Source organism: Haematobia irritans, chromosome 3 (genome assembly GCF_050003625.1).
Source record: "Haematobia irritans isolate KBUSLIRL chromosome 3, ASM5000362v1, whole genome shotgun sequence".
Classification (NCBI taxonomy): domain Eukaryota; kingdom Metazoa; phylum Arthropoda; class Insecta; order Diptera; family Muscidae; genus Haematobia; species Haematobia irritans.
The window spans coordinates 128145241-128170404 of NC_134399.1; the positions used below are offsets into that span (position 1 = coordinate 128145241).

The 25164-nt window shown below is 32.6% G+C and overlaps 1 protein-coding gene across 5 annotated transcripts in view; it reads left to right on the forward strand.

Annotated features, from left to right (window-relative positions):
* Window positions 1-25164, forward strand: part of yin — an 84871-nt gene that overhangs the window by 58166 nt on the left and 1541 nt on the right. For all 5 annotated transcript variants that reach the window (XM_075298962.1, XM_075298961.1, XM_075298959.1 and 2 more), the window contains 4 exons: window positions 20719-20797; window positions 20890-21118; window positions 21545-22874; window positions 22947-23183. In XM_075298962.1, coding sequence (XP_075155077.1) covers window positions 20719-20797; window positions 20890-21118; window positions 21545-22874; window positions 22947-23183 — 1875 coding nt within the window. The remainder of the gene's footprint in view (window positions 1-20718; window positions 20798-20889; window positions 21119-21544; window positions 22875-22946; window positions 23184-25164) is intronic.

Consider the following 25164-nt stretch of genomic DNA (forward strand, 5'->3'; position numbering starts at 1 on the left):
TTGCTTACCCACCGTATTCTCCAGATCTGGACCCCAGCGACTTTTTCTTGTTCTCAGACCTCAAAAGGATGCTCGTAGGGAAAAAATTTGGCTACAATGAAGAGGTGATCGCCGAAACTGAGACCTATTTTGAGGCAAAACCGAAGGAGTACTACCAAAATGGTATCAAAAAATTGGAACGTCGTTATAATCGTTATAATCGTTGTATCGCTCTTGAAGGGAACTATGTTGAATAATAAAAATGAATTTTGACAAAAAAAATGTAATTTTCTTTGTTAGACCGGGGACTTATCAGCCAACCTGTTAAATATATGTGCTTGTGCGTTGACGGCTATAGCGATAATTGTCCGCGGATCGATTCTCCGTCATGTCGAAAGGTTACATTTAAAAAATTTATAAAATCAAATAATTTCTTCTATATTGTTTTTATTACAGAAAAAGGTGCTAAGAACTAGATAAACCTCGTGGACGTGAGAACTATGTTAGGGAAGATTGGCCAGAAAGTTTACATTTTTATTTAGTCTTTATAAAATCGTTTTTACATCCTGTAAAATAATCAATGTTTATCTCAAAAACTATATACTTTTCTTACAAAGAAACTTCCTTACAGCAAATGGGAAACGATATTTGTTTGTTTAAAATTTCGTTTGGGAGGAAAGAATTATTTTCTTGCATGTAGATCCCTGACACCTTGGCTCTTGTTCGATTCATAAAATCTACAAACAAATCTTCCCAATTGCATTGAATAAGGCATCTTAAGGCCCTGGTATATAACTTGCTCTCATTTCTATTCAAACTCACTCTATTCAAATCTAAAAAAAAAAATGTTTTCTGCGAAGAATTTTTTCATCGAAGAATGTGTTGAAAGCCGAATCTCAGTTTGCAGCACTGGGAAGCCACAATGATGGTTCCATACAAAAGACAATGGGTTCAATTCCAGCTTCGACTGAACATCAAATAACTTTTTCAACGGTATTTCAAAGCTTTTCTAAGGGGATTGGTTGTCATGGGAAACGGCGGACTAGGCTATAAAAATGACGTCCCTTATCAAAGAGCTATACATGGAATCAGGCAGTACCATGGTGTCACAATGTACTGAATAGTACAAATGATCCTGAGATAACAGGATGGCACTATACATAACTTAATCTATTAGCGCTCGAACTGATACAATCATCCAGAAAAAAGTAAATAGAAAATGTACGTTTATTTAAAAAAAATGTAACTAAAATATTTTACTAATTGCAACATGATACAGATAAGTTTATAACTTTTTTTCAAATTGAAGAAAATGTATTAAAAATAATAGTTTTTTTCTGTTGTTAAAACAAATACATATTTTGATGGTGTTAAAAAAATTTTTAAATGTCTTAACCCTCTAATGCCCAAGCCGGCCTTTAGGCGGGCTTCGTTAATTCAGGAATCTTTTAGTATAACACACCTTAAGACAACAAAAAAGGGTAAAATAAAAAGAAAACTTAGTTAAAACTGTTCAAGAGACTTTGTAGCATATACTGAATTTTACCGTATTAATTTTTCTTGTTTAGTTTTCTTGCTTTTGTGTCGCTAACATTGAATATTTAATCAGCTGGCAAAAAAATTTGGGCATTAGAGGGTTAAGTTCTATGTGAAAATCAAGACAGACACAATTTAACGAAAATTTACTCATTGCGTTCTAAAGATTCTGAAATCTTTTGAACGCAATTTAAGTAAACTTCACCATTTTAGGAAAATATGAAATATTTTCAAATTTAGTAAAATTGTGTACTTCGACGTCATTAATCGTTCAATGCACAAGTTCACCGAATCCTCCAAAAAAAATATATGCAAAATAGTAAATAAAGAACATCTGCATACATTAAAAAAAAAATTAAAAAAAATTAATTCGCAAAAAATAGTGCGAATTAATCTAAGTTTTTATTTACAAATAAACAATTTCATTTTAGTAGAGAATAGATATACAGTGGCGTGCAGAAATGAGTACATAATTATTTTTTTTCATTTCTAAACGAATAAAATAAGCAGTAAACAAGTAAGGAAAGTCTAAAGTCGGGCAGGGCCGACTATATTATCCCTGCACCACTTTTTGGATCTAAATTTTCGATACCATATCACATCCGTCAAATGTGTTTGGGGCTATATATAAAGGTTTGTCCCAAATACATACATTTAAATATCACTCGATATGGACAGAATTTGATAGACTTCTACAAAATCTATAGACTCAAACTTTAAGTCGGCTAATGCACTAGGGTGGAAAACAATGTTAGTAAAAAATATGGGAAATATTTAAATATGAAGGAATTTTAAGGAAACTTCGAAAAAGTTTATTTATGATTTATCGCTCGATATATATGTATTAGAAGTTTAGAAAAATTAGAGTCATTTATACAACTTTTCGACTAAGCAGTGGCGATTTTACAAGGAAAATGTTGGTATTTTTACCATTTTTGTCGAAATCAGAAAAACATATATATGGGAGCTATATCTAAATCTGAACCGATTCCAACCAAATTTGGCACGCACAGCTACAATGCTAATTATACTCCCTGTGCAAAATTTCAACTAAATCGGAAAAATTGTGAAAATCGTGAAAAATTGGCCTCTGTGGTCATATGAGTGTAAATCGGGCGAACGATATATATAGGAGCTATATCTAAATCTGAACCGATTTCAATAAAATTTGGCACACTTGACTACACTACTAATTGTACTCCTAATGCAAAATTTAAATCAAATTGGGGTAAAACTTTGGCTTCTGGGACCGTATTAGTCCATATCGGGCGAAAGATATATATGGGAGCTATATCTAAATCTGAACCGATTTCAATCAAATTTTGCACACTTAACTGCACTACTAATTCATCATTGTAAATTTTTGCTCACTAAGCAATGTTTTTCAATATTTTTGCTCTAGGCTTCTGATCACCATCCTTTTGAAATACAACTTCATCTTCAGGATAGGCACTCTTGTCAACAAACTCGCGAAGATGAGTCTGCAAAATGGCGAGGTAGTCTCCATCAATTTTCTGCAATGGCCCAATGTGCCACCAAGTGAAACAGCCCCAAACCATGATGCTTCCACCACCGTACTTCACAGTTTGTTTAATATGGTGGCGTTGAATGGTACACGCAAAAAAAAAATAATTCTTTCCCCCCAAACGAAATTTTAGACAAACAAAGTTCGTTTCTAATTTGCTTTTCGCTGAAAGGAAGTGTATTTGGAAGAAAAGTATATACTTTTTGTGATAAACGTTTATTCTTTTCCAGAATGTAAAAACAATTTCATAAAGACTAACTCAAAAAAAAAAAAAAAACATTTTTTTCTGGCTAATTGCATTTTCCCTCACATCTTTTTCACTTCCATGAGGTTTTTTTAGTTCTTAGCACTTTTTCTGTAATACAACCAATGTAGAAGAAATTATACGATTTTATAAATTTTTAAATTTTTTTTCACCTTTCGCCTGGACGGAGAATCGAACCGCGGACCATGCACTTTGTAAGCCAACACACTAATCACTGACCTATGTACCTGTTATGGTCATCAATAGATAATTATCCATATAAGTTATATTTATATAGCATAGCTTGCGGCGCCCACGAACCGAATAAACAAAGTTTATTTAACAGAAACAAACATTTAGTTTGGCAGCAGTGGTTGCTACGTCCGACTTGCATGCCAAGGGTCGTGGGTTCGATCCCTGCTTCGACCAAAGTTTTTTTTTACATATATTCCAGATATGTTCGAAAGATTCCGAAAAAATGTTCAACATTACATTGTACTATATTAAATTTTGAACTGTAAAATGTGTCTTATTAAACACCTAAAGTCAGAAAAGAACATGTTTGATATAAACGAAATGGACTGTGTTGTTGTTTCAAAAATAACTTTTTTTATTGAAAAATTTTGTAACAAACTAATTTTTTTGGTGATAAAAGTTTAAAATTTTCGAAACAATTCAAAAAACTCCAACAAAAGAAAAACGTTTTCGTTACACGTTTTCCAAACGTTTTTTTTCTTTGCGTGTATCACCAGGACGACACCAGCACTGTCCGATTGAAAGCGGTTAAATTTTGATTCATTTGGCCAGATAACACATTTCCCGTCATTTCCTGTCGTCCAATTTTTATGCTCTTTTTCAAGCTTCATTTGCGTTTTTTGATTCTTTTCGGACAATGCAGGTTTATTATTTTTTTTTACAGCTGAAACATAACCAATGTACAGCAATGCCAGAATTGTTTCACAAAAAACCGCTAGATTTGTCCAAAAAACTAGCCAAAAAAAAGCTAAAAAATTTTAAAAAATAGCTAAAAAAAAGCTAAAATTTTTTGTATCAAAAGTCGCATTTTTGGTTGAAATTTAACAAACTTAAAGGCTTTATTTCACTTAAAATGCATATTATTTTAATTGTATTCATTTTAATTCAATTTCTGTGAGACTGTAAGAAAATTTAAGTCATATTAGCTCTGTTTGCGTACTCGATACATTTTGATTACTATCACAAATTTTTACTGGAAGTCCTTCGTTTATATTTCCTAGTAAAAACATTTTCCCCAGTAAACTTGCAATTGCCAGCTGGTTAATCATCAACAAGTCCAATGTGCGATATATTGCATAATGTCACATAGAACTGCATTAGAAAATATCAATATATTTCGTTTTAACTGAATTAATGATAAATTCGTGAACGTGTACACTTCTCCTAATTTTACCCAAGAGAATAAAACCCATTCTAACTTTAACTTCCAATTTGTAGTTTTTTTGAATTTTTGGTAAAAATTTGATTTTTATTTTTGACTCCAGATTATTGAGAAGTACAACAAATTTTATGGAAAAAGATATTTTTAGAAATAGCGCTGTGTTGTATTAAATACAACAAACTTGATTTCATAGAATTCGAAATCAATATTTTAAGACGTAAGAATTTTTTTCTGGTTGTATCTTAAAAGATACAGTGCGCATTTAAGGGTTAGAGTAAAATAATTCAAGTAATACACATTTTTGCATCTTTGGAAAAATTTAACCAAAACCAACTAATTTTCATGAACTAAAATAAATCCGCTATAAAAAATGTCGTTCACTTTTTTCGGTGGGAAGTTAAGTCAATAATGAATGTATTTCCAAAGAATTTCTCTCAAGACAATGTACCTGACCTTACCCTTATTGTAATATTGAAATTGTAGTTCCCACCACCTGCCTGATTAGAGTGGAGAACTTAATGACAAATGTCCAAATACAAAGTTGATCATTATCACATCTAAACCTGGAATAGATTTCACCAAAGAAAAGTTGGAATTCAATTCAATATCAATGTTTGTTTATTTGCCAAACTGGGTCATTTAAGCTTTCATTGTTAACTCACATCAAGCATTAATCGATGGACGGACGTAACAACTGTATTATGAATTGGATTTTTAATAAAAAATCAAAAGATTACATGTTTTGTTATTAATGTTTTTTTTCTCTTTTTTTTGTAGCCGGTGTATATTTTGAATGCTATTATTTTTTAATTATACTTTTGCATGTCTGGGGTAAAACTAAAAAACAAAAAAACTTTTAGCGTTTTTTGCATGAACAGAAAAAAAAATAACAGAAATTATCTTGTACCAAAAGTGATGTTATTACATAATGGAATATTGCTTGTTGCAATATGCCGAGGTTTGTCATGTGAAATTACAAGAAAGAATGTGTGCGAAATACCAGCAGTATTGACAAAGATATCAATAATGGAGATCTGAAGTTAACTCTTTGACTATCGATATCCACTGCAGAGGAGATTAAAAACCTCCATACACTCAAAAAAAAAAGTGAACTCTCTATTTCACTAAAGCCAATTTATCTTTATTTTAGTTCTTGGAATTATTATGTTTGGAGGAACTTTCCTTTACTCTAATAATTGTTTGCGTACGTTAGGAAAAATATTAAAAAATGAAGCATAAATATTAACTAAATTCGTGTCTTCTACAAAATAGTTCAATATTTCTTTAAATTTGTAAATTTTACTACAAATGCTTTCATCATGAACTTCGTATGTCACTAAAGACATTCTTGCAATTTTGAACTCCAATTTTTTCCATCAAACTACATAAACTTCTTTAACAAGTGAAAAAAACTTATTTATGTCTAATAAATTTTCTTGAATTTTTCGAAAAATAATTACTTTTTTTTATGATATTGGCTTGATGCCAGCGCTTGGAATACTGTTTAGTTAAAATTTTCTAAAATTTACCGAAAGTTTTCTTCCTGGTGGGTTCACTGTTTTTTTCAGTGTATTATAACGTTGCGATTATTTTAATTTGTCAATATTAATTTTGTATACACTGCAAACATTTTTACGTGCACTCAAAAACAAGTTTACTTGGATCCAAAGATTTTGACCTTCCCTTAAGGATTTTGGTATTGATTCCGAGCCAAAGATGCGGGTTCTTTAAAATAAAGAAATTTTTTAGCGACCTATATGGCGAATTTTTGACAATATTTGAGTTCAAATTTTTCAGACAAGCGTTGGAATGCATTAAAAATCATAAAAAATTATAAAAATTATTTATTTGGCAATATATAACAATTTTTTTAAATTCTTATCCAAAACACTGAATTCGGATCAAAGTGATGCAAATTTAGTGCCCCGGTGGTTGAAATGATGGACATCCGTCCTATGACAAGCCCATGTTAAATTCATGGCTTCTGCGCCAACTTTGTACCACTTCCGAATCCAAAAGAAAATTTTCACTACATTTTGGCGACGCTTTTTTGCTGGTATCCTTTGGATAAATGAATTGAATTAAAAGAATTCAATTTATATTGAATTGTTTTACTTTCTTTCAATTTTATATAGAAATTAATTAGATTTAATTTGGTTTAAATTAATGTATATCACAATATTCTTAAATAACTTTAATTACATTTAAATTAACACAATTTTTAATTTTTCTCAATTCAATCTTTTTATACCAACCACCATAGAATGGTGATAAGTTTGTCATTCCGTTTGTAACGCATCGAAATATCGATTTCCGACTATATAAAGTATATATATTCTTGATCAGGGAGAAATTATAAGACGTCATAAAGGGTGATACGGTCAAAATTTGGTCAAGGAAAAACGCGTGTAAATCGGTGAAATCTTTTATTTAAAAAATCAAATTAAATTTCTTTTCCAAGTTCAATTAGTATAAAATTCAGGAAAAATAATCAGTTAGGCTTTCGCTTTTCCAAATCCGAATTGCTGGGCCTCACGCTTGACACCTGCCATCAGATTTTGTACAGCCACCTTGTCCACCTTCTTCGCCGCAGAAAGCCAGTTTGCCTTGAACTGCTGCTCGTCCTTAGCAGTTTTTTTGGTCTTCTTTAGGTTCCGCTTGACAATAGCCCAGTATTTCTCAATTGGGCGGAGCTCTGGCGTGTTGGGAGGGTTCTTGTCCTTGGGAACCACCTGCACGTTGTTGGCGGCGTACCACTCCTTGGCCTTTTTACCGTAATGGCAAGATGCCAAATCCGGCAAAAACAGTACGGAACAACCGTGTTTCTTCAGGAAAGGCAGCAGACGTTTATTCAATTCACGTAAATTTCTTGGTTGACAGTCCCGGAAACTATGAAAATGCTGCTTTTCAATCCACAGGTACAGATGGCTTGCCACACCAGATATTTCTTTGCGAACTTTGACAGTTTTATATGCTTGAAAATATCTGCTACCTTTACCCTTTCTTTTGCCTTATAAAACTCCTGTCCCGGAAGCTGCTTGTAGTCGGCTTTGATGTAGGTTTCGTCGTCCATTACCACGCAGTCAAACTTCGTCAGCATCGTCGTGTACAGCCTCCGGGATCGCGCTTGGCCGTCGTATTTTGTTTATCATCGCGATTTGGAGTCACTATCTTCTTGTAAGTCGACAGTCTGGCTCGTTTTTTGGCTCGATGTACGGTTGTAAACGATACACCCAGCTTATTTGCGGCATCTCGGAGAGAGAGGTTAGGGTTTCGCTTGAAACTACCGGCAACTCTCTTTGTCGTCTCAGCGGCTTCCGGCTTTCGTTTCCCCCAGATCCAGACTTCCTGGCTGTCGACAAACGTTCCCCAAACACTTTAATTACATTTGTAACGGTTGATTTGGCAACCTTTAGCGATTTTGCCAGCTTTGCGTGCGAGTAGCTCGGATTTTCGCGATGCGCGAGCAAAATTTTGATACGATGCTCTTCTTGCTTGGACGGCATTTTGACAACTGAAGAACGAATTCCAAAATCAAAATAGGAGCAACATTCTACACACACATACCTTCAAAATGAGGGGTGTTCAGGTTTTTTAAATGCAAAATTGAAAGAAATACGTCAAGTTTATATTGACCAAATTTTGACCGTATCACCCTTTAAGCATGTCCGTCTGTCTGTTGTAATCACGCTACAGTCTTCAATAAAAGAGCTATCGTCCTGAAATTTGGCTCAGAATCGTCTTTTCTCTTCATGCAGGCCAAGTTCGAAGACGGGCTATATCGGTCCATGTTTTAATATAGTCCCCATATAAACCGACCTCCCGATTTGGGGTCTTGGGCTTATAGAAATCGTAGCTTTTATCCAATTCGCCTGAAATTGGAAATCTAGAGGTATTCTAGAGCCTAAAAGAGGTGTACCGAAAATGGTTAGTATCGGTCAATGTTTTGATATAGCGCCCATATAGACCGATCTCCCGATTTTACTTCTTGGGCTTCTAGAATCCGTAGTTTTCATCCAATATGCCTGAAATTGGATATCTAGAGGTATTCTAAAGCCATAAAAAGGTGTACCGAAAATGGTTAGTATCGGTCCATGTTTTGATATAGCGCCCATATAGACCGACTCCCTATTTAATTTATTGGGTTCTAAAATCCGTAGTTTCTATCCAATTTGCCTGGAATTGGAAATCTAGAGGTATTCTAGGACAATAAAGAGGTGTGCCGAAAATGGTGAATACCGGTTCATGTTTTGATATAGCACCCATATAGACCGATTTCCCGATTTTACTTCTTGGGCTTCTAGAATCCGTAGTTTTTCGTATTCTAGGACCATAAAGAAGTGTGTCGAAAATGGTGCGTATCGGTCCATGTTTTGATATAGCCCCCATATAGACCGATCTCCCGATTTCACTTCTTGGGCTTCTAGAATCCGTAGTTTTTATCCAATTTGCCTGAAATTGGAAATCTAGAGGTATTCTAGGACCATAAAGAGGTGTGCCGAATATATTGTGTATCGGTAAGTTTTTGATATAACCTCCTTATAAACCGGCCCTCAGTTGTGGGGCTTAGATTCTAAAACTACAATTAGATGTGCTGAATATTGTGTATATCCCTCCATGTTTTTGGCATAGAGCCCATTAGACCGATCTACCAATTTAACTTCTAGGGTTTCTAGAAATTGCAGTTTTTATGCGAATGGCCACAAATTGAAAATACAGTCGAAGCTCGGTTTAACGAACGATATATTGTCAGGCCCTTTCGTTATTTAGAAAAATTCGTTAAATCGAACGGGAATATTAAATATTAACTTTTATTGAAAATCGTAGTTTTTTACCAGATGAGTAAAAATTTATAATCATTTGCAAAAATTCAAGCACGGAGACACTTCAAAAATAGTACTTTAGATAATCCTGATGAACTTGATATATCTAGGTTAGGTTAGATTGAAAAGAGGATCCAAGATTCGCTGTCGTATGGGGGCCTATATACACCCATGTCATAATTTGTGTGCTCTTAACTTCTTAGACGAATTGCCTAATTTTTTTCCAGTCCCCGGTTTCAAGATGGGCCAGGCATAGGTACACTGAAAAAACAGTGAACCCACCAGGAAAGATAACTTTCGATTAATTTTAGAAAATTTGGAACTTTTTTAGAAAATTTTAACTAAACGGTATTACAAGCGCTGGCATCACTCCGATATGGCAAAAATAAGTAAATATTTTTCGACAAATTCAAGAAAATTTATTAGACATAACTAAATTTTTTCAGTAGTTAAAGAAAATTTTGTAGTTTTAAGAGAAATCTTGGAGTTCAAAATTGCAAGAATGTCTTTAGTGACATACGAAGTTCATGATGGACACATTTTTGGTAAAATTTACAAATTTAAAGAAATAATGAACTATTTTGTAAGAAATACGAAATTAGGAAATCTTTATGCTTTATTTGTGTATAACTTTTTCCCGTTTTTTAGTTCATTTAACTAACATACGCAAAAAATTATTTGACTAAAATAAACTTTTTCCAAACATAATGATTCTATGAACTAATATAAAGTTAATATGGCTTTAGTGAAATAGAGAGTTCACTTTTTTTTGAGTGTAGTGTTCATAGTAACATCTTCCTAAAACGTCCTACATACACCATTACTCTGCTGCTCCTGTCGGCATAGATGTACTCTCAACGCTAGATTGTCGTTTCGACCGAGCACCAAAAAAGTTTTTCAGCGGTAGTTTATCCCTCTCACTAATGATGTTGACATTCTTGTATATTTTATAGTATCTCTTCAGCTATAAGACGGAGGTTCCTTGTTATTAAGCTAAATATAGAATCGGGTAGCACTCATTATTAAGAGAAAAATTCACCACCTGTCCAACTGGCAATCCTACGAAATATTGCCACTAACGGACCTATTACAGGACTAGTACCAGTGCTCGGGTTTGTCGCAGTTTTTAAATTGTCATATAATTTATTGATTTCTATACTCTCTTTATTTTAAAATTTTATTTGATCTAGACATTTACCTATGGGCCAACATAGTCCAAAAGTTTTTCTTTCTAATGCAATTCAAATGATCAAAATAATACCGGTACCTAAGGGTTTGTTCCAGACTGGTTCATGAGGACCTGTCTAGTCCTACTAAGTTCTCCCAGGTCATGTAGTTTGGAATGAGTCCAATCCGTAGCCTGCAGTGTAAATTTATCCCCGTCAATGACAAACCCGTGTTGAAGTGACCGGTCCCTTCCATACGTTTCGGCCAGAACTGGGACTGGTCTATTCACACCAGGGAGTAGTCCTTTACCGGTTCTGTTGTATATCCATTTCCCGTAGCGAAGCTGCGCCACTCTATCTAACCTAACTTACCAGTTACCCGGCCATTGAATGTGTTTTCAAACATTTTAATGGAATCTAAATATCTTGCTTCAAACTGAATCTAAAATTTCCAGATTTTACTTCTCGTAATCATTTTAATAATTGGGGTAAAAATCTACAGATTTTAGATTGCAAATCAAGGCGATAGTTCATCATTTTCATGCACACTTACAAGATATGTTTATGATTCCTCTAAACCCCAAACAAAAAATGGAATTGATTAATTGATTTATTGAATTATATGCCAATACAACAAAATAATTATCTTAAATAAAAAATGGTTCTTATAAACTAAATTCTCAGATTCTGGATCTGATCTAGTTTTCATAGGTGAAATCTTTTCTGGTTGAAATGAACTGCTTGGGAAAATATTTGTCATCAAACCCTATTGAAATTTTCAAAGGAAACTATTATGTTTGATTCATGGTGGTGGGTATTTAAGATTCGGCCCGGCTGAACTTACTGCTGTATATACTTGTTATTGAATTAAAATTAAAAATGTTCAAAGTGTATTGTGCTGCAAAAGTATTGATGATTTGATTATTTTCTCATGTACATTCATTCAATGCAAAAATATGTCATTGGCAACCTCTTCCTTATACCACAACTTGATGTTCATATTCTCCAAAAGTAATTATCGATATAACTCTACCAAAAAAATATTCTGTTTATAAACTCTCCGAAAACGCTGTAGCCAAATATGTAAATAACAAATAAATTAACTAAATCTAATGACACCAAGCAAGTTATTTTGAATCATGAGACAAACACAATGTCAACATTCATAGAGGAGTTTACCTTAAAATGTTACTGAGTTTTCGAAATTTGTATTCCAGACACAAAACTGAATGCTGAATGTTTCTTATCACTTCACAGTTTTATGAACTTTTTGCAAAATATATTCAAATAAAAATAAAATTACTTAGGAGAATACCTGTTTGTTGAGAAAAGAAAAACAAAAAAAAAATGAATTTAAATAAAATAATTTTAAGTTGTTAGGTGAGACGGCAAGACATATTGGCAGGCGTTAAAAAGTGTCTGTCGTATTAACAATATTAAGTAATTTACGATGATGATAAAGCTATTGACCTTGTCTCTTAATATTTTGCCTTATTATGATTTTAGCATCATTATCAATCCACACCCATATTTTTTTTTTTTTTTTTTTGTATAAAAAATTATATTTGGTAATTTCTATGCTGTTGGTTCCATGTTTTTGGGTAAGCCCACAAATCTATTAGATAATTTGCCACTAGTTCCACACAATGTTACCCGCAAAAAAAGAAATTAGTACTTATTGATTATGTAGAAAAAAGTCGAAAGTTTATCTCACTTATAACCAGTAATGAAAAAAACTCCGATTATTATTGAAAACTGATTTGAACTTCATACCACTATTTAAAATATATTAAAATAAAATCTATCCACGAGGATAGAAAAATCGATAATCGGCCTTCGGCGTCAAGAGGCCAATTAACCGAAGCCGAAGCCTTTTGAATAATTTATTTGATATTGATTTGTCCAAGTGTTGAATTTGTCGCAGTCAAAACACCCAGTACAAATGAAACGTAAAAAGAATTATTAAAAATCATTTTTTGTCATTAAAATATCAAACTACTGGAGTAAATTATCTTTTATCGTTGTATTTATGCATTTGCTGAAAAAAAAAATATTCTAATATTGAACTAAAACACACCAAATTTCTTTAAGTACAAATTAATAATAATCGGTTTCGGCTTCGGCCGATTATTGTTTTTTTTTTTGCCGAAAATTGGCTTCGGCTAAAAAACCCGCTTCGGTCGAGCTCTAGTACCCTCCACCATGGATTTCGTTGAAACTTCTACCAAAGACGGTCATCGACAATTAAATTACTTGGGTTGCGGCCGATGGCAAGGCATCTTAAAACTTCTTTACATCATCTTCTAAATTGTAAGTTAGTCCATGCGGGATATATAGTAGAGGTGTGCACGTGACACGAAATTGTCGTGACTCACGAAAATTTTCGTGAGTCGTGATTCACGCTGACGGCAACGGCGTGAGTGTGCGTGAGCGTGATTAACCAACTAAATATCGTGCGTGAGCGTGAGTCACGAAAATAATATCTTCGTGAGTGTGCGTGAGTAACGAATTTCGGAAAAATACACTCACGAAAATAATTCCGCGTACAAACATAATATTCTTACGAGTTGAATTCATTTATAATTCTAGGTGTAAGAGTTTTATAACACTCTCGATTTTAATCATACTCATGTTTTCAATCAGGGGGCTAATCACGGCATTCGATATCGAGAACTTTTGATCGAAATCTAAATTTTTCGGATCACGGGAGTCGATTTTTTGATCGACAATTTTTTCGATTGGTAAATTGCAATCGTAAAACATTTTTCACATGTTTTTTACATTGTTTTCGCCATATAGGAATAGTAAATATATTAGTTTTAGTTCGAATTGTTGCTAGTTTGTAGTAAATTTACATATAATGAACATATTTTTAATATTTAGGACCAATGCAATTCCAATAAAAGTTAAACAAAAATTGGTCATAGTAGTGTACGCAGCGAGCATTCTAGCTTGACAAAGAACCATATATAAAGCGCACATGCTAGATCGATATTCAAGAGATTGTGATCGACCAAATGCCGTACCATTCCGTGACAACATAACGCTTCTGGACCACCTTGTAAGAATAGTGAATTATGAAGGCTCCCACTCGCAAAAAGTTTTAAGACGGCAGACAATTGTAAAGTGATAAAATTGACGTTGACATGCCACCAAAAATTATTTTCATTTTGAACGCCTCCTTCGTCAGCCGAAATCGTCCATTGAGCCTACAAAAGGTGACTTTCTAACAGTGCACACCATTTCAAACCCATGTACTTACACCAATAACAATGTGCACTTTTTTCCTTATTTGTCGCCGAATTATTTTATATTCATCTCATCCTCCAATTAGGAAGGAATTTGGAGGAATGTAAAAAGAGATATGGGTCCATAAGATATACTTAGTTTTGTCATTTCATTTTGCTCTGCTTCGTTTTTTGCTGTTGGCAACGCTTGAGAAATTGCATCAAATTTCGATCGAATGCCGTGATCCAAACTTTTAATCGTATCGACAATTTTTTCGATACGATTATGAATTCGATATCGAATGCCGTGATTAGCCCCCAGGTTCTATAGGTAAATTACTCATAAAATTATTCGTGAGTCACGATATTTTTCGTGAGAGTTTCGTGCGTGAGTGCAAATTTTCTTTTCGTGAGCGTGAGTCCTACCAAAAAATATCGTGCGTGAGTGTGCGTGAATAAGATTTCTCCGTCGTGAGTGTGCGAGAGCGTGAACAAAATATTACTCACGTGCACACCTCTAATATATAGTAGACAAAAGAAAGGTCAATTAACTACGTATATATTCAGTTCTTGACAGGTAAATATAGGGAAGAAATAATTACGAACCGATATGAAATTTTGTGCGGTAAATATATAGCCAGAATTGAAATATGGGAGTCGCTTTATATGGGGGCTATATACAATTATGAACAGGAGTCTACCAAAAATGGCAAACTTTTTGCTGTTTGGTAGATGGGTAGAATTATTGATGTTTTGGAAGATTTTACAAAATATTCCTCTCCAACTATGAAATACTTCATAAATTTTCTATAGAAATAACATTTTGACAAAATTTTCTACAGAAATAAAATTCTGACAAAATTTTCTATAGAAATAAAATTCTGACAAAATTTTCTATAGAAATAAAATTTTGACAAAATTTTCTATAGAAATATAAAATTTTGACAACATTTTTTATGGCATTAAAATTTTGGTAGATTATTTTTGGCTCGAGTGGCAATCGTGATTTTTCTGTGATTGGGGATCGGTTTATTTGGGTGCTATATATAATATAGATCGATACGGACCAATTTTGGCATGGTTGTTATCGGCCATACACTAGCGACATGTACCAAATTTCAACCGGATCGGATGAATTTTGCTCCGGAGGTCAATTCTGGGGATCGGTTTATATAAGGGCTACATATAATTATGGACCGATATGGACCAAATCTGGCATGGTTGTTAGAGACCATGTACCAAATTTCAGCCGGATCGCATGTAATTTGCTTCTCTTTGAGGCTCCGCAAGCCAAATCTGGGGATCGGTTTATATGGGGGCTATATATAATTATGGACCGATGTGGACCAATTTCTGCATGGTTGTTAGAGACCATATACCAACACCATGTACTAAATTTCAGCCGGATCGGATGAAATTTGCTTCTCTTTGAGGTTGACTGATAAGTCCCCGGTCTGACACATAGATGGCGTCACTAGTATTAAATGCATATTATTTTTATATAGTACCCACCTTCATATGATTCGTGTCAAAATTTGACGTCTGTAAATCAATTAGTTTGTGAGATAGAGCGTCTTTTGTGAAGCAACTTTTGTTATTGTGAAAAAAATGGAAAAAAAGGAATTTGGTGTTTTGATAAAATACTGTTTTCTGAAGGGAAAAAATACGTTGGAAGCAAAAACTTGGCTTGATAATGAGTTTCCGGACTCTGCCCCAGGGAAATCAACAATAATTGAATGATATGCAAAATTCAAGCGTGATGGAATGAGCACGGAGGACGGTGAACACAGTGAACGCCCGAAAGAGGTGATTACCGACGAAAACATAAAAAAAAATTCCACAAAATGATTTTGAATGACCGTAAAATAAACTTGATCGAGATAGCAGAGGCCTTAAAGATATGAAAGGAACGTGTTGGTCATATCATTCATCAATATTTGGATATGGGGAAGCTCTGTGCAAAATGGGTGACGCGCGAGCTCACATTTGACCAAAAACAACAACGTGTTGATGATTCTGAGCGGTGTTTGCAGCTGTTAACTCGTAAATACACCCGAGTTTTTCCGTCGATATGTGACAATGGATGAAACGTGGCTCCATCACTACACTCCTGAGTCCAATCGACAGTCGGCTGAGTGGACAGCGACCGGTGAACCGTCTCCGAAGCGTGGAAAACTCAAAAGTCCGCTGGCAAAGTAATGGCCTCTGTTTTTTGGGATGCGCATGGAATAATTTTATCGATTATCTTCAGAAGGAAAAATCATCAACAGTGAATATTATATGACGTTTTTGGAGCGTTTGATGGTCGAAATCGCGGCAAAACGGCCCCATATGAAGAAGAAAAAAGCGTTGTTCCACCAAGACAAAGCACCGTGCCACAAGTCATTGAGAACGATGGCAAAAATTCATGAATTGGGCTTCGAATTGCTTCCCCACCCACCGTATTCTCCAGATCTGGCCCCCAGCGACTTTTTCTTGTTCTCAGACCTCAAAAGGATGCGCGCAGGGAAAAAATTTGGCTGCAATGAAGAAGTGATTGCCGAAACTGAGGCCTATTTTGAGGCAAAAACCGAAGGAGTACTACCAAAATGGTATCAAAAAATTGGAAGGTCGTTATAATCGTTGTATCGCTCTTGAAGGGAACTATGTTGAATAATAAAAACGAATTTTGGCAAAAAAAATGTGTTTTTCTTTGTTAGACCGGGGACTTATCAGCCAACCTGTTATGAGCTACTTTTGTTAGAAAAGTCTTTACATAGAGGTAGGAACCGAAAAAATAAACTCTTACCTTTTTTATTTTTTCAAATGAAATCCGATATACTGGAATTACGCCTCATGAAAAGCCCATGTACACTGAAAAAAAAAACATTTACGTGATATTAAAGATCACGAAACAATTTCGGGTTAAAACAATTTCTTAAAGACTAACTCAACATTTTGTTTTTATTTTTCTGGGTAATTGCAACTTCCCTCACACCTTTCTTATATTCACGAGGCTAGTTTAGTTCTTAGCACCTTTTTCAGTGATACAAATAATGTAGGAGAAATTATTTGGATTTTTTCTTTAAATTTAACCTTTCGCCTGGAATGAGAATCGAACTGCCAACCACGCAGTTTGTAAGCCAACACACTATCCACGGGGCTACGTAGCTGTTATTGTCATCAACAGATAATACTCGCTATAGCCATCACAAGCAACACATACAATCAGCAGTTATACTTATAGAGCATAGTTTTGTGCACCCATGAGTCGATGTAAAGAAACTTAATTTAACATAAACATACCACTTTCTTAAAAATGCAACTTTAATATAATTTTACATATATTCGAAAAATTTTTACATTGTTCCGCATTACATACTACTTTATTAAATTATTACTATGAAACTTCAAAGTGTGTTTTATTAAAGACTTAAAAACGAAATGGACTGTGATTTTGAAACAAAATTTATTATTTATTACAAAACAAAAAATTTTGTAACAAACAATTTATTTTCGTAATAAAAGTTTGCCGAACTCGAAAAACTCTCACAAAAGAATAACGTTTTCGATACTCTGAGTTATGTTTCCTAAAGACATATACACTCAAAACACATTGACCCCATAAGAAAAGACAATTTTGTAAAATTTTTGGAAAAATTAGGTTAATTTTAGCAAATTTTAATGAAACGCAGATGTAACGCTGATATCACAAAAAAAGTAAATATTTTTCGACAAATTAAAGAAACCCAGCAAAAAAATTTGCAAGTTCTTTCAAAGGCACAACTTTAAAAGAACTTCCAGAATATGTACTCCCAATAATGTTCTTTATTTTAACTGCACAGGAAGTTCTTTTCATTAAATTTTTTATAACAAGCTTTTTTCTGGGCTGGGTAATTTTAAATTGCTTAAAAACAGTTTAAGAATTCATAAAACGGTACAAATTATTTAAATTTTGTCGAAAAAAAATGCTAAATCCAATCTGAAAAAATTGTAAATCTTTGAAAATATTTGAGGCCAAACGCACTGAATTCGGATCACACCTAAAGAAGTGATGCACATTCAGTACAACGGCTGTTGAAATGGAGGACTTCCGTCCTATGACAAGCCCATGTTAAATTCATCGCTTCTGCATCAATTTTGCACCACTTCCGGATCCAAAAAGAACATTTTCATTACTTTTTTGGCGACGCTTTTTTTGATGGGAAATTTATTAGACATACGTGTTTTTTTTTTCACTTGTAAAAGAAAATTTCGTAGTGTGAAGGAAAAATTGGAGTTAAACAAGTAAGTAAAGTAGAAAGTCGGGCGGGGCCGACTATATCATACCCTAAACCACTATTACAGAATTAGTAATCATAAGCATTTGTCGGGTAACATATAGGTCTGGGAGATAAATCGCAGTTGCATATTTAAGAAAATTAAGGGGTACATGTCTATGGGTGCTTTGTGTCAATCTGACTATAGCTCATAGTCAATGTTGCCAGGGAATATGTTCCCTACTTTCCCATACATTCCCAAACAATTTTCCCTACAATATTTTTCGTTAAATTTAAAAAAATTACAAAACAAAAATGGTTCTAAGTACTTTATTATCTTAAAACATGAATATGCAACATATATAACTTAGAATATAAATTTGTATTACCACCACAGTTGGTGGTAAATAATATATATAAAAATAAAATTTTGGAAAAAGTTTCTATAAACAAATTTTTTTATAGAAATAAAATTTTGACAATAAATTCTATAGAAATAAAATTTTGAGAAAAAATTTTGAGAAAATTTTGCATAGAAATAATATTTTGAAAAAAATTTCTATAGAAATACAATTTTGACAAAATGTTCTATAGACATAAAATGTTGACAAAATTTTCTACAGGAATAAAGTTTACCACACATTATTAAAGATCAAGCCTTGCCGGCTTCTAATTTCCTCCTCTAGAGCCACCAAAATGTAAAAATTATTACAAATTGTGTTGAGTGAAAATGTCCTACATTGTGGCCCTACGTCCCTACAAGACGCTAAATATTAGAAAAACCCCTACATATAGTGAATTTCCCTACTTCTAGCAACACTGGCTGTGTTGATATTGCACCTACGGAGTTAGTATACCACTAATATTGAGCCCATTATTAAAAAAGAGAAAATCGTTAAATTAGTGTGGGTAATAAATACAAATTTGTAAGAATCGAGCAATATTGTTATGTAAGAGCTACAAGTACGTATAAGTACGATCGGCTAGTACATCAACATTTGAAATTTGAGTAACATTGGTTAATAAATAAGAGTACTATGGTCAAATTTGGGAAAATCGAGCGATGCGTATATATGGAAACTATATCTAAATCTGAACCAATTTGTATAATATTTTGCGGGTTTGATTAATACCACAAAAGGTTACCTTGTGCAAGATTTGACTAAGATCAGTTAAGAAATGAGGCCTGCATGGTCAAACATAAGGTTATTAGGGGCGAATTTTTCAAAATCGGGTGATACATATATGGGAGCTATATCTACATCTGAACCGATATTGATGAAATTTTGCACATATAATTAGTACTATAGAGGACTGGATCCAGCCAACTTTTAGTAAGATCGGTTAATAAATAAGGGTTCTATGGACAAATTTGGGAAAATCGGGCTATACATATATATGGGAGCTATATCTAAATCTGAACCGATTTCGATGATTTTTTGCACATATAGTTAGTGCTATAGAAGACTACATTTAGGCAAATTTGGGTAAGATCGGTTGATAAATAAGGATTTTATGGCCAAATTTAGAAAAATCGGGCGGTACATACATGTATATGGGAGCTATAGCTAAATCTGGACCGATTTCGATGATTTTTAGCTCATATAGTTAGTGCTATAGAATATTATATTTAACCAACTTTGAGTAAGATCGGTTGATAAATAAAGGTTTTGTGGCCAAATTTGGGAAAATCGGGCGATACATATATATGAGAGCTATATCTAAATCTGAACCGATTTGGATGAAATTTTGCAGACTTGAAGGGCGATGGGAAAGATTACCTTTTGACAAATTTGGTGACGATCCGTTTGAAAAAACGCGCAACGTGACCCCATTTGTCGAAATCGGGCGATACATATATATGGGAGCTATATCTAAATTTGATCCGATTTCTTCCAAATTCAATAGCGTTCGTCCTTGTGCCCAAAAAACTCCCTGTACCAAATTTCATCAAAATCGGTTAATAATTGCGACCGGAATCCTGTGAACAACAAATATATGGACAGACGGACGGACGGACACCAAGCGCTAGATCGACTCAGGAGGTGATTCTGAGTCGATCGGTATATATTTTATGGGGTCTAAAATCAATATTTCTGATAGGCACATTTTTTGGCCGATCAAACTTATTATACCCTGACCACTATGTGGTTTAGGGTATAAAAATGCAAAAATGTCTTTAGTGTCATACAAAGTTTATAATGGGCGCATAATTGGTAAAATTTACAAATTTTAAGAAATTCTGAACAATTTTGTGGGATTTGTGAATTTAGTACATCTTTATGCTTCATTTGTATATAATTTTGTACCCCGGTTTTAGTTAATTTAATTAAAATACGCAAAAAAATATTATAGTCAAGAAAACTTTCTCAAAACATAATATTTCCATGAACTAAACGAGTATAAAATTGACTTTAGTTTCACTTTAGGTTCACTTTCTGTTTTAGTGTAATCTTTATTACCAAATCAATATTTTTTTTTCAGTGTAACAATTAAACTCAAACCTTATAGAATATTGTAGTGTGTAATTAAAATTAATCACTTTTTATATACCTTTTTTCAGCCGGTAAAGTATCCAAAAGCAGTGGGATTTATCATCAGTAATGAGTTCTGTGAACGTTTCAATTACTATGGCATGAGAAGTGAGTAGAATCATATTTTGGAAAATCCCAAAACTTAATAAATTTTATTATTATCAGTTAATTTTAATTCAAAATAAAATCTTTATTTTTAGCCATATTGGTTCTCTATCTAACCAGTAAATTACAATATGATGATGATACATCTACAGTTTTATTCCATGTCTTCACAATGTTGGTCTATCTATGTCCCCTGGTGGGTGCCATAGTTGCTGACAGTTGGTTGGGTAAATTTAAGACAATTCTAAATTTATCCATTGTATATGCCATTGGTGGAGTTATAATGGCTTTGGGTGCAATACCAGTATTAAAATTACCAGTTCAGTAAGTACACACAAAAAAAATATATATTTTGTCTTCGATCATGAAATTAATTGATCAAATAAATTTTCAATTGAAATGTCTTCAATTACAGAAATGATAGTATCAATTAAAAAAAAAATAATTGAAAGTCAATTAAAAAATTAATTGGTTCAATTAAAATAAAAAAAAAACAAACACAAAAATTAATAGTATCAATTTTTATTAATTTTTGTTTCAATTTAAAAATTTGTTGAATCAATTAAATTTTTAATTGAATGTTTTTCAAAACTCAATTAAAATTTTAATTGGAAAAATTTTCGTGAAATTTAATTCTGTGTATCCACAATAAGAAAGCAATTTTCATCCTTCTTATGTGATTTACAAAAAAATCTAAACTCAATTACCTCATTTGTCCCATGTTAACTTTTTCATTTTTTGGTTTTGCAGAGCTGTTACAATACTGGGTCTTGTGCTTATAGCCATCGGAACCGGAGGTATCAAACCTTGTGTATCGGCATTTGGTGGAGATCAATTCCGTTTGCCAGAACAAGCTAAACAATTGGCCACATTCTTTTCATTATTCTACTTTGCCATTAATGCCGGTTCTATGATTTCCACATCGGTGACACCCATATTGCGTGAAGATGTCCACTGTTTCGGCGATAATGATTGCTTCTCTTTGGCTTTTGGAGTTCCTGCTGTATTGATGTTATTGTCTGTGGTGATATTTGTTGCCGGCAAAAAGTTATACATAATGAAACCTCCTGCTGGTAATATGATTTTGGGTGTCTCACAATGCATCACCAAGGCTATAGGAGGATGGAGACGTGAACGGAAAACCATGCCACGAAAACACTGGCTAGACTATGCAGAACCTGCTGTGGGGCAAAAGATGGTATCCGATACTAAGATCTTGTTGAAGATTTTGGTTCTTTTCTTACCTTTCCCCGTGTTCTGGGCCTTATTCGATCAACAAGGTTCTAGATGGACCTTCCAAGCCACACGAATGGATGGTGAAATTTTTGGTTTTTTCATTAAACCCGATCAAATGCAAGTCATTAACCCCCTGCTCATTTTGGGTTTTATTCCTCTCTTCGATTATGTTCTATATCCTTTGCTCTCCATGGTGGGCATTCGCAGACCTCTACAAAAGTTAACACTTGGTGGTCTTTTAGCTGCTGCAGCTTTTCTACTATCAGCTTTTGTTGAATTGAAATTGGAAGCAGTGGCCCCGGTTATGCCTGGAAAAATGACCTCACAATTGAGAGTTTATAATGGTATGCCTTGTGATTATAAATTCCTAAGTAATTTCCCCATGGCCAACAATGCCAATGAGACTCATGTTCCTGCCCTGGGTATGTGGGTTGAAAGGGAAGTTAAGGCTCCAGAACTAACTTCATATCGGTTTGATGCCTCTTCGGCGGATCCATCTTGCCCCGGAATTTCTGGCATGTTCAATGTGAAACCAGGAAAAGCTGTAAGCTATTTTATAGCCAATGATCGCATGCATGAATTCAAAGATAGTCCAGAACAACCCAAATTGGGTAATCCTTTATTGCGTGTTATGCTGAATGTTCCTGTCGGTCAGACAAAATTCACCATAACCGATGCTTCGGGAACTATGACACATCTCTCCTCATACAATACCTCCCAGCTATTGACGGTAACTAGGGGTAAAGTTGTTTTGAACATGAATGGTATGCCGGTTATGAATATGACAGCTAGAGCTGGTGGTGTCTATGTCCTCATGGCCAATGGAAATTTCAGGGAAGGTTATGTAAGTATTTGCCGAATTTGTTCCTTACTTTGGTACTAATTTCAAAACTTGTTTTGTTTTTCAATTTTCTAGATCTATGCAACTCATGTAGTTACTGAACCCAATTCAGTCCATATGCTATGGCAACTTCCTCAAATTATTGTTATAACAGCTGCCGAGATTATGTTTTCTATTACTGGTCTGGAATTCTCCTTCACTCAAGCTCCTCAAAGTATGAAATCCGTATTACAGGCATGTTGGCTACTTTCCGTGGCCCTTGGAAATATGTTGGTTGTGGTTATAGCAGAGCTTAAATTCTTCGAGTCACAGGTAAGAGAACCAGACGGAATGAGTGCAGTTACATTTTTTTCCAAATCAAAATGCGTAAATGGGAAGTGGGTGGAGGAAGCTTTCATTCTCACTCTAGTACTAAGAGCACGTCCTAAGAGTATAGAAATAAAATTTTGACAAAATTTTCTATAGAAATAAATTTTTGACAAAATTTTCTAGAGAAATAAAATTTTGACAAAATTTTCTATAGAAATAAAATTTTGACAAAATTTTCTGTAGACATAAAATTGTGACAAAATTTTCTATAGAAATAAAATATTGACAATAGTTTCAATAGAAATAAAATTTTCCACAAATATTCAGTAGAACCAAAATTTTCTATAGAAATAAAATTTTGACAAAATTTTCAATAGAAATAAAATCTTGACAAAATTTTCTAGAGAAATAAAATTTTGACAAAATTTTCTATAGAAATCACATTTTAACAAAATTTTCTATAGAAAAAATATTTTGACAAAATTTTCTATAGAAATAAAATTTTGATAAAATTTTCTATAGAAATAAAATTTTGACAAAATTTCTATAGAAATAAAATTTTGACAAAATTTTCTATAGAAATAAAATTTTGACAAAATTTTCTATAGAAATAAAATTATTTATTGTTTATTTTAATCATACAGTAAATGTATGATAAAAAAGAAAAGGGAAAAGTAGCATTGGCTGCTAAGAACAAATATTTTGACAAAATTTTCTATAGAAAAAATATTTTGACAAAATTTTCATAGAAAAAATATTTTGACAAAATTTTCTATAGAAATAAAATTTTGACAAAATTTTCTATAGAAATAAAATTTTGACAAAATTTTCTATAGAAATAAAATTTTGATAAAATTTTCTATAGCAATAAAATTTTGATTAAATTTTCTATAGAAATAAAATTTTGACAAAATTTTCTATAAAAATAAAATTTTGACAAAATTTTCTATAGAAATAAAATGTTGACAAACTTTTCTATAGAAATAAAATTTTGACAAAATTTTCTATAGAAATAACATTTTGACAAAATTTTCTATAGAAATAAAATCTTGACAAAATTTTCTAGAGAAATAAAATTTTGACAAAATTTTATATAGAAATAAAATTTTGTCAAAATTTTCTATAGAAATAATATTTTGACAAAATTTTCTATAGAAATAAAATTTTGACAAAATTTTCTATAGAAATAAAATTTTGATAAAATGTTCTACAGAAAGAAAATGTTGACATAATTTTCTATAGAAAAAAAATTTTGACAAAATTTTCTATAGATATAGTTTTGCAAAAATTTTCTATAGCAATACAATTTTGACAAAATTCTCTATAGAAATACAATTTTGAAAAAATTGTCTACAGAAATAAAATATTGACTAAAGTCTCTATAGAAATAAAGTTTTGACAAAATTTTCTATTGAAATAAAATTTTGACAAAAAATTCTATAGAAATAAAATTTTGAATAAAAATTCTATAGAAATAAAATTTTGACAAATTTTGCTGTAGAAATATAATTTTAACAAAATTTTCTATAGAAATAAAATTTGGCAAAATTTTCTATAGAAATAAAATTTTAATAACATATCCTATAGAAATAAAATTTAGACAAAATTTTCTATGGAAATAAAATTTTGATAAAATGTTCTACAGAATGAAAATGTTGACATAATTTTCTATAGAAAAAAAAATTGACAAAATTTTCTATAGAAATAAAATTGGCAAAATTTTCTATAGAAATAAAATTTTCTAACAATTTTCTATAGAAATAAAATTTTGACAAAATTTTCTATAGAAATAAAGTTTTTACAAAATTTTCTATTGAAATAAAATTTTGACAAAAAATTCTATAGAAATAAAATTTTGAATAAAAATTCTATAGAAATAAAATTTTGACAAAATTTTCTATAGAAATAAAATGTTGACAAAATTTTTGTATAGAAATAAAATTTTGACAAAATTTTTGTATAGAAATAAAATTTTGACAAAATT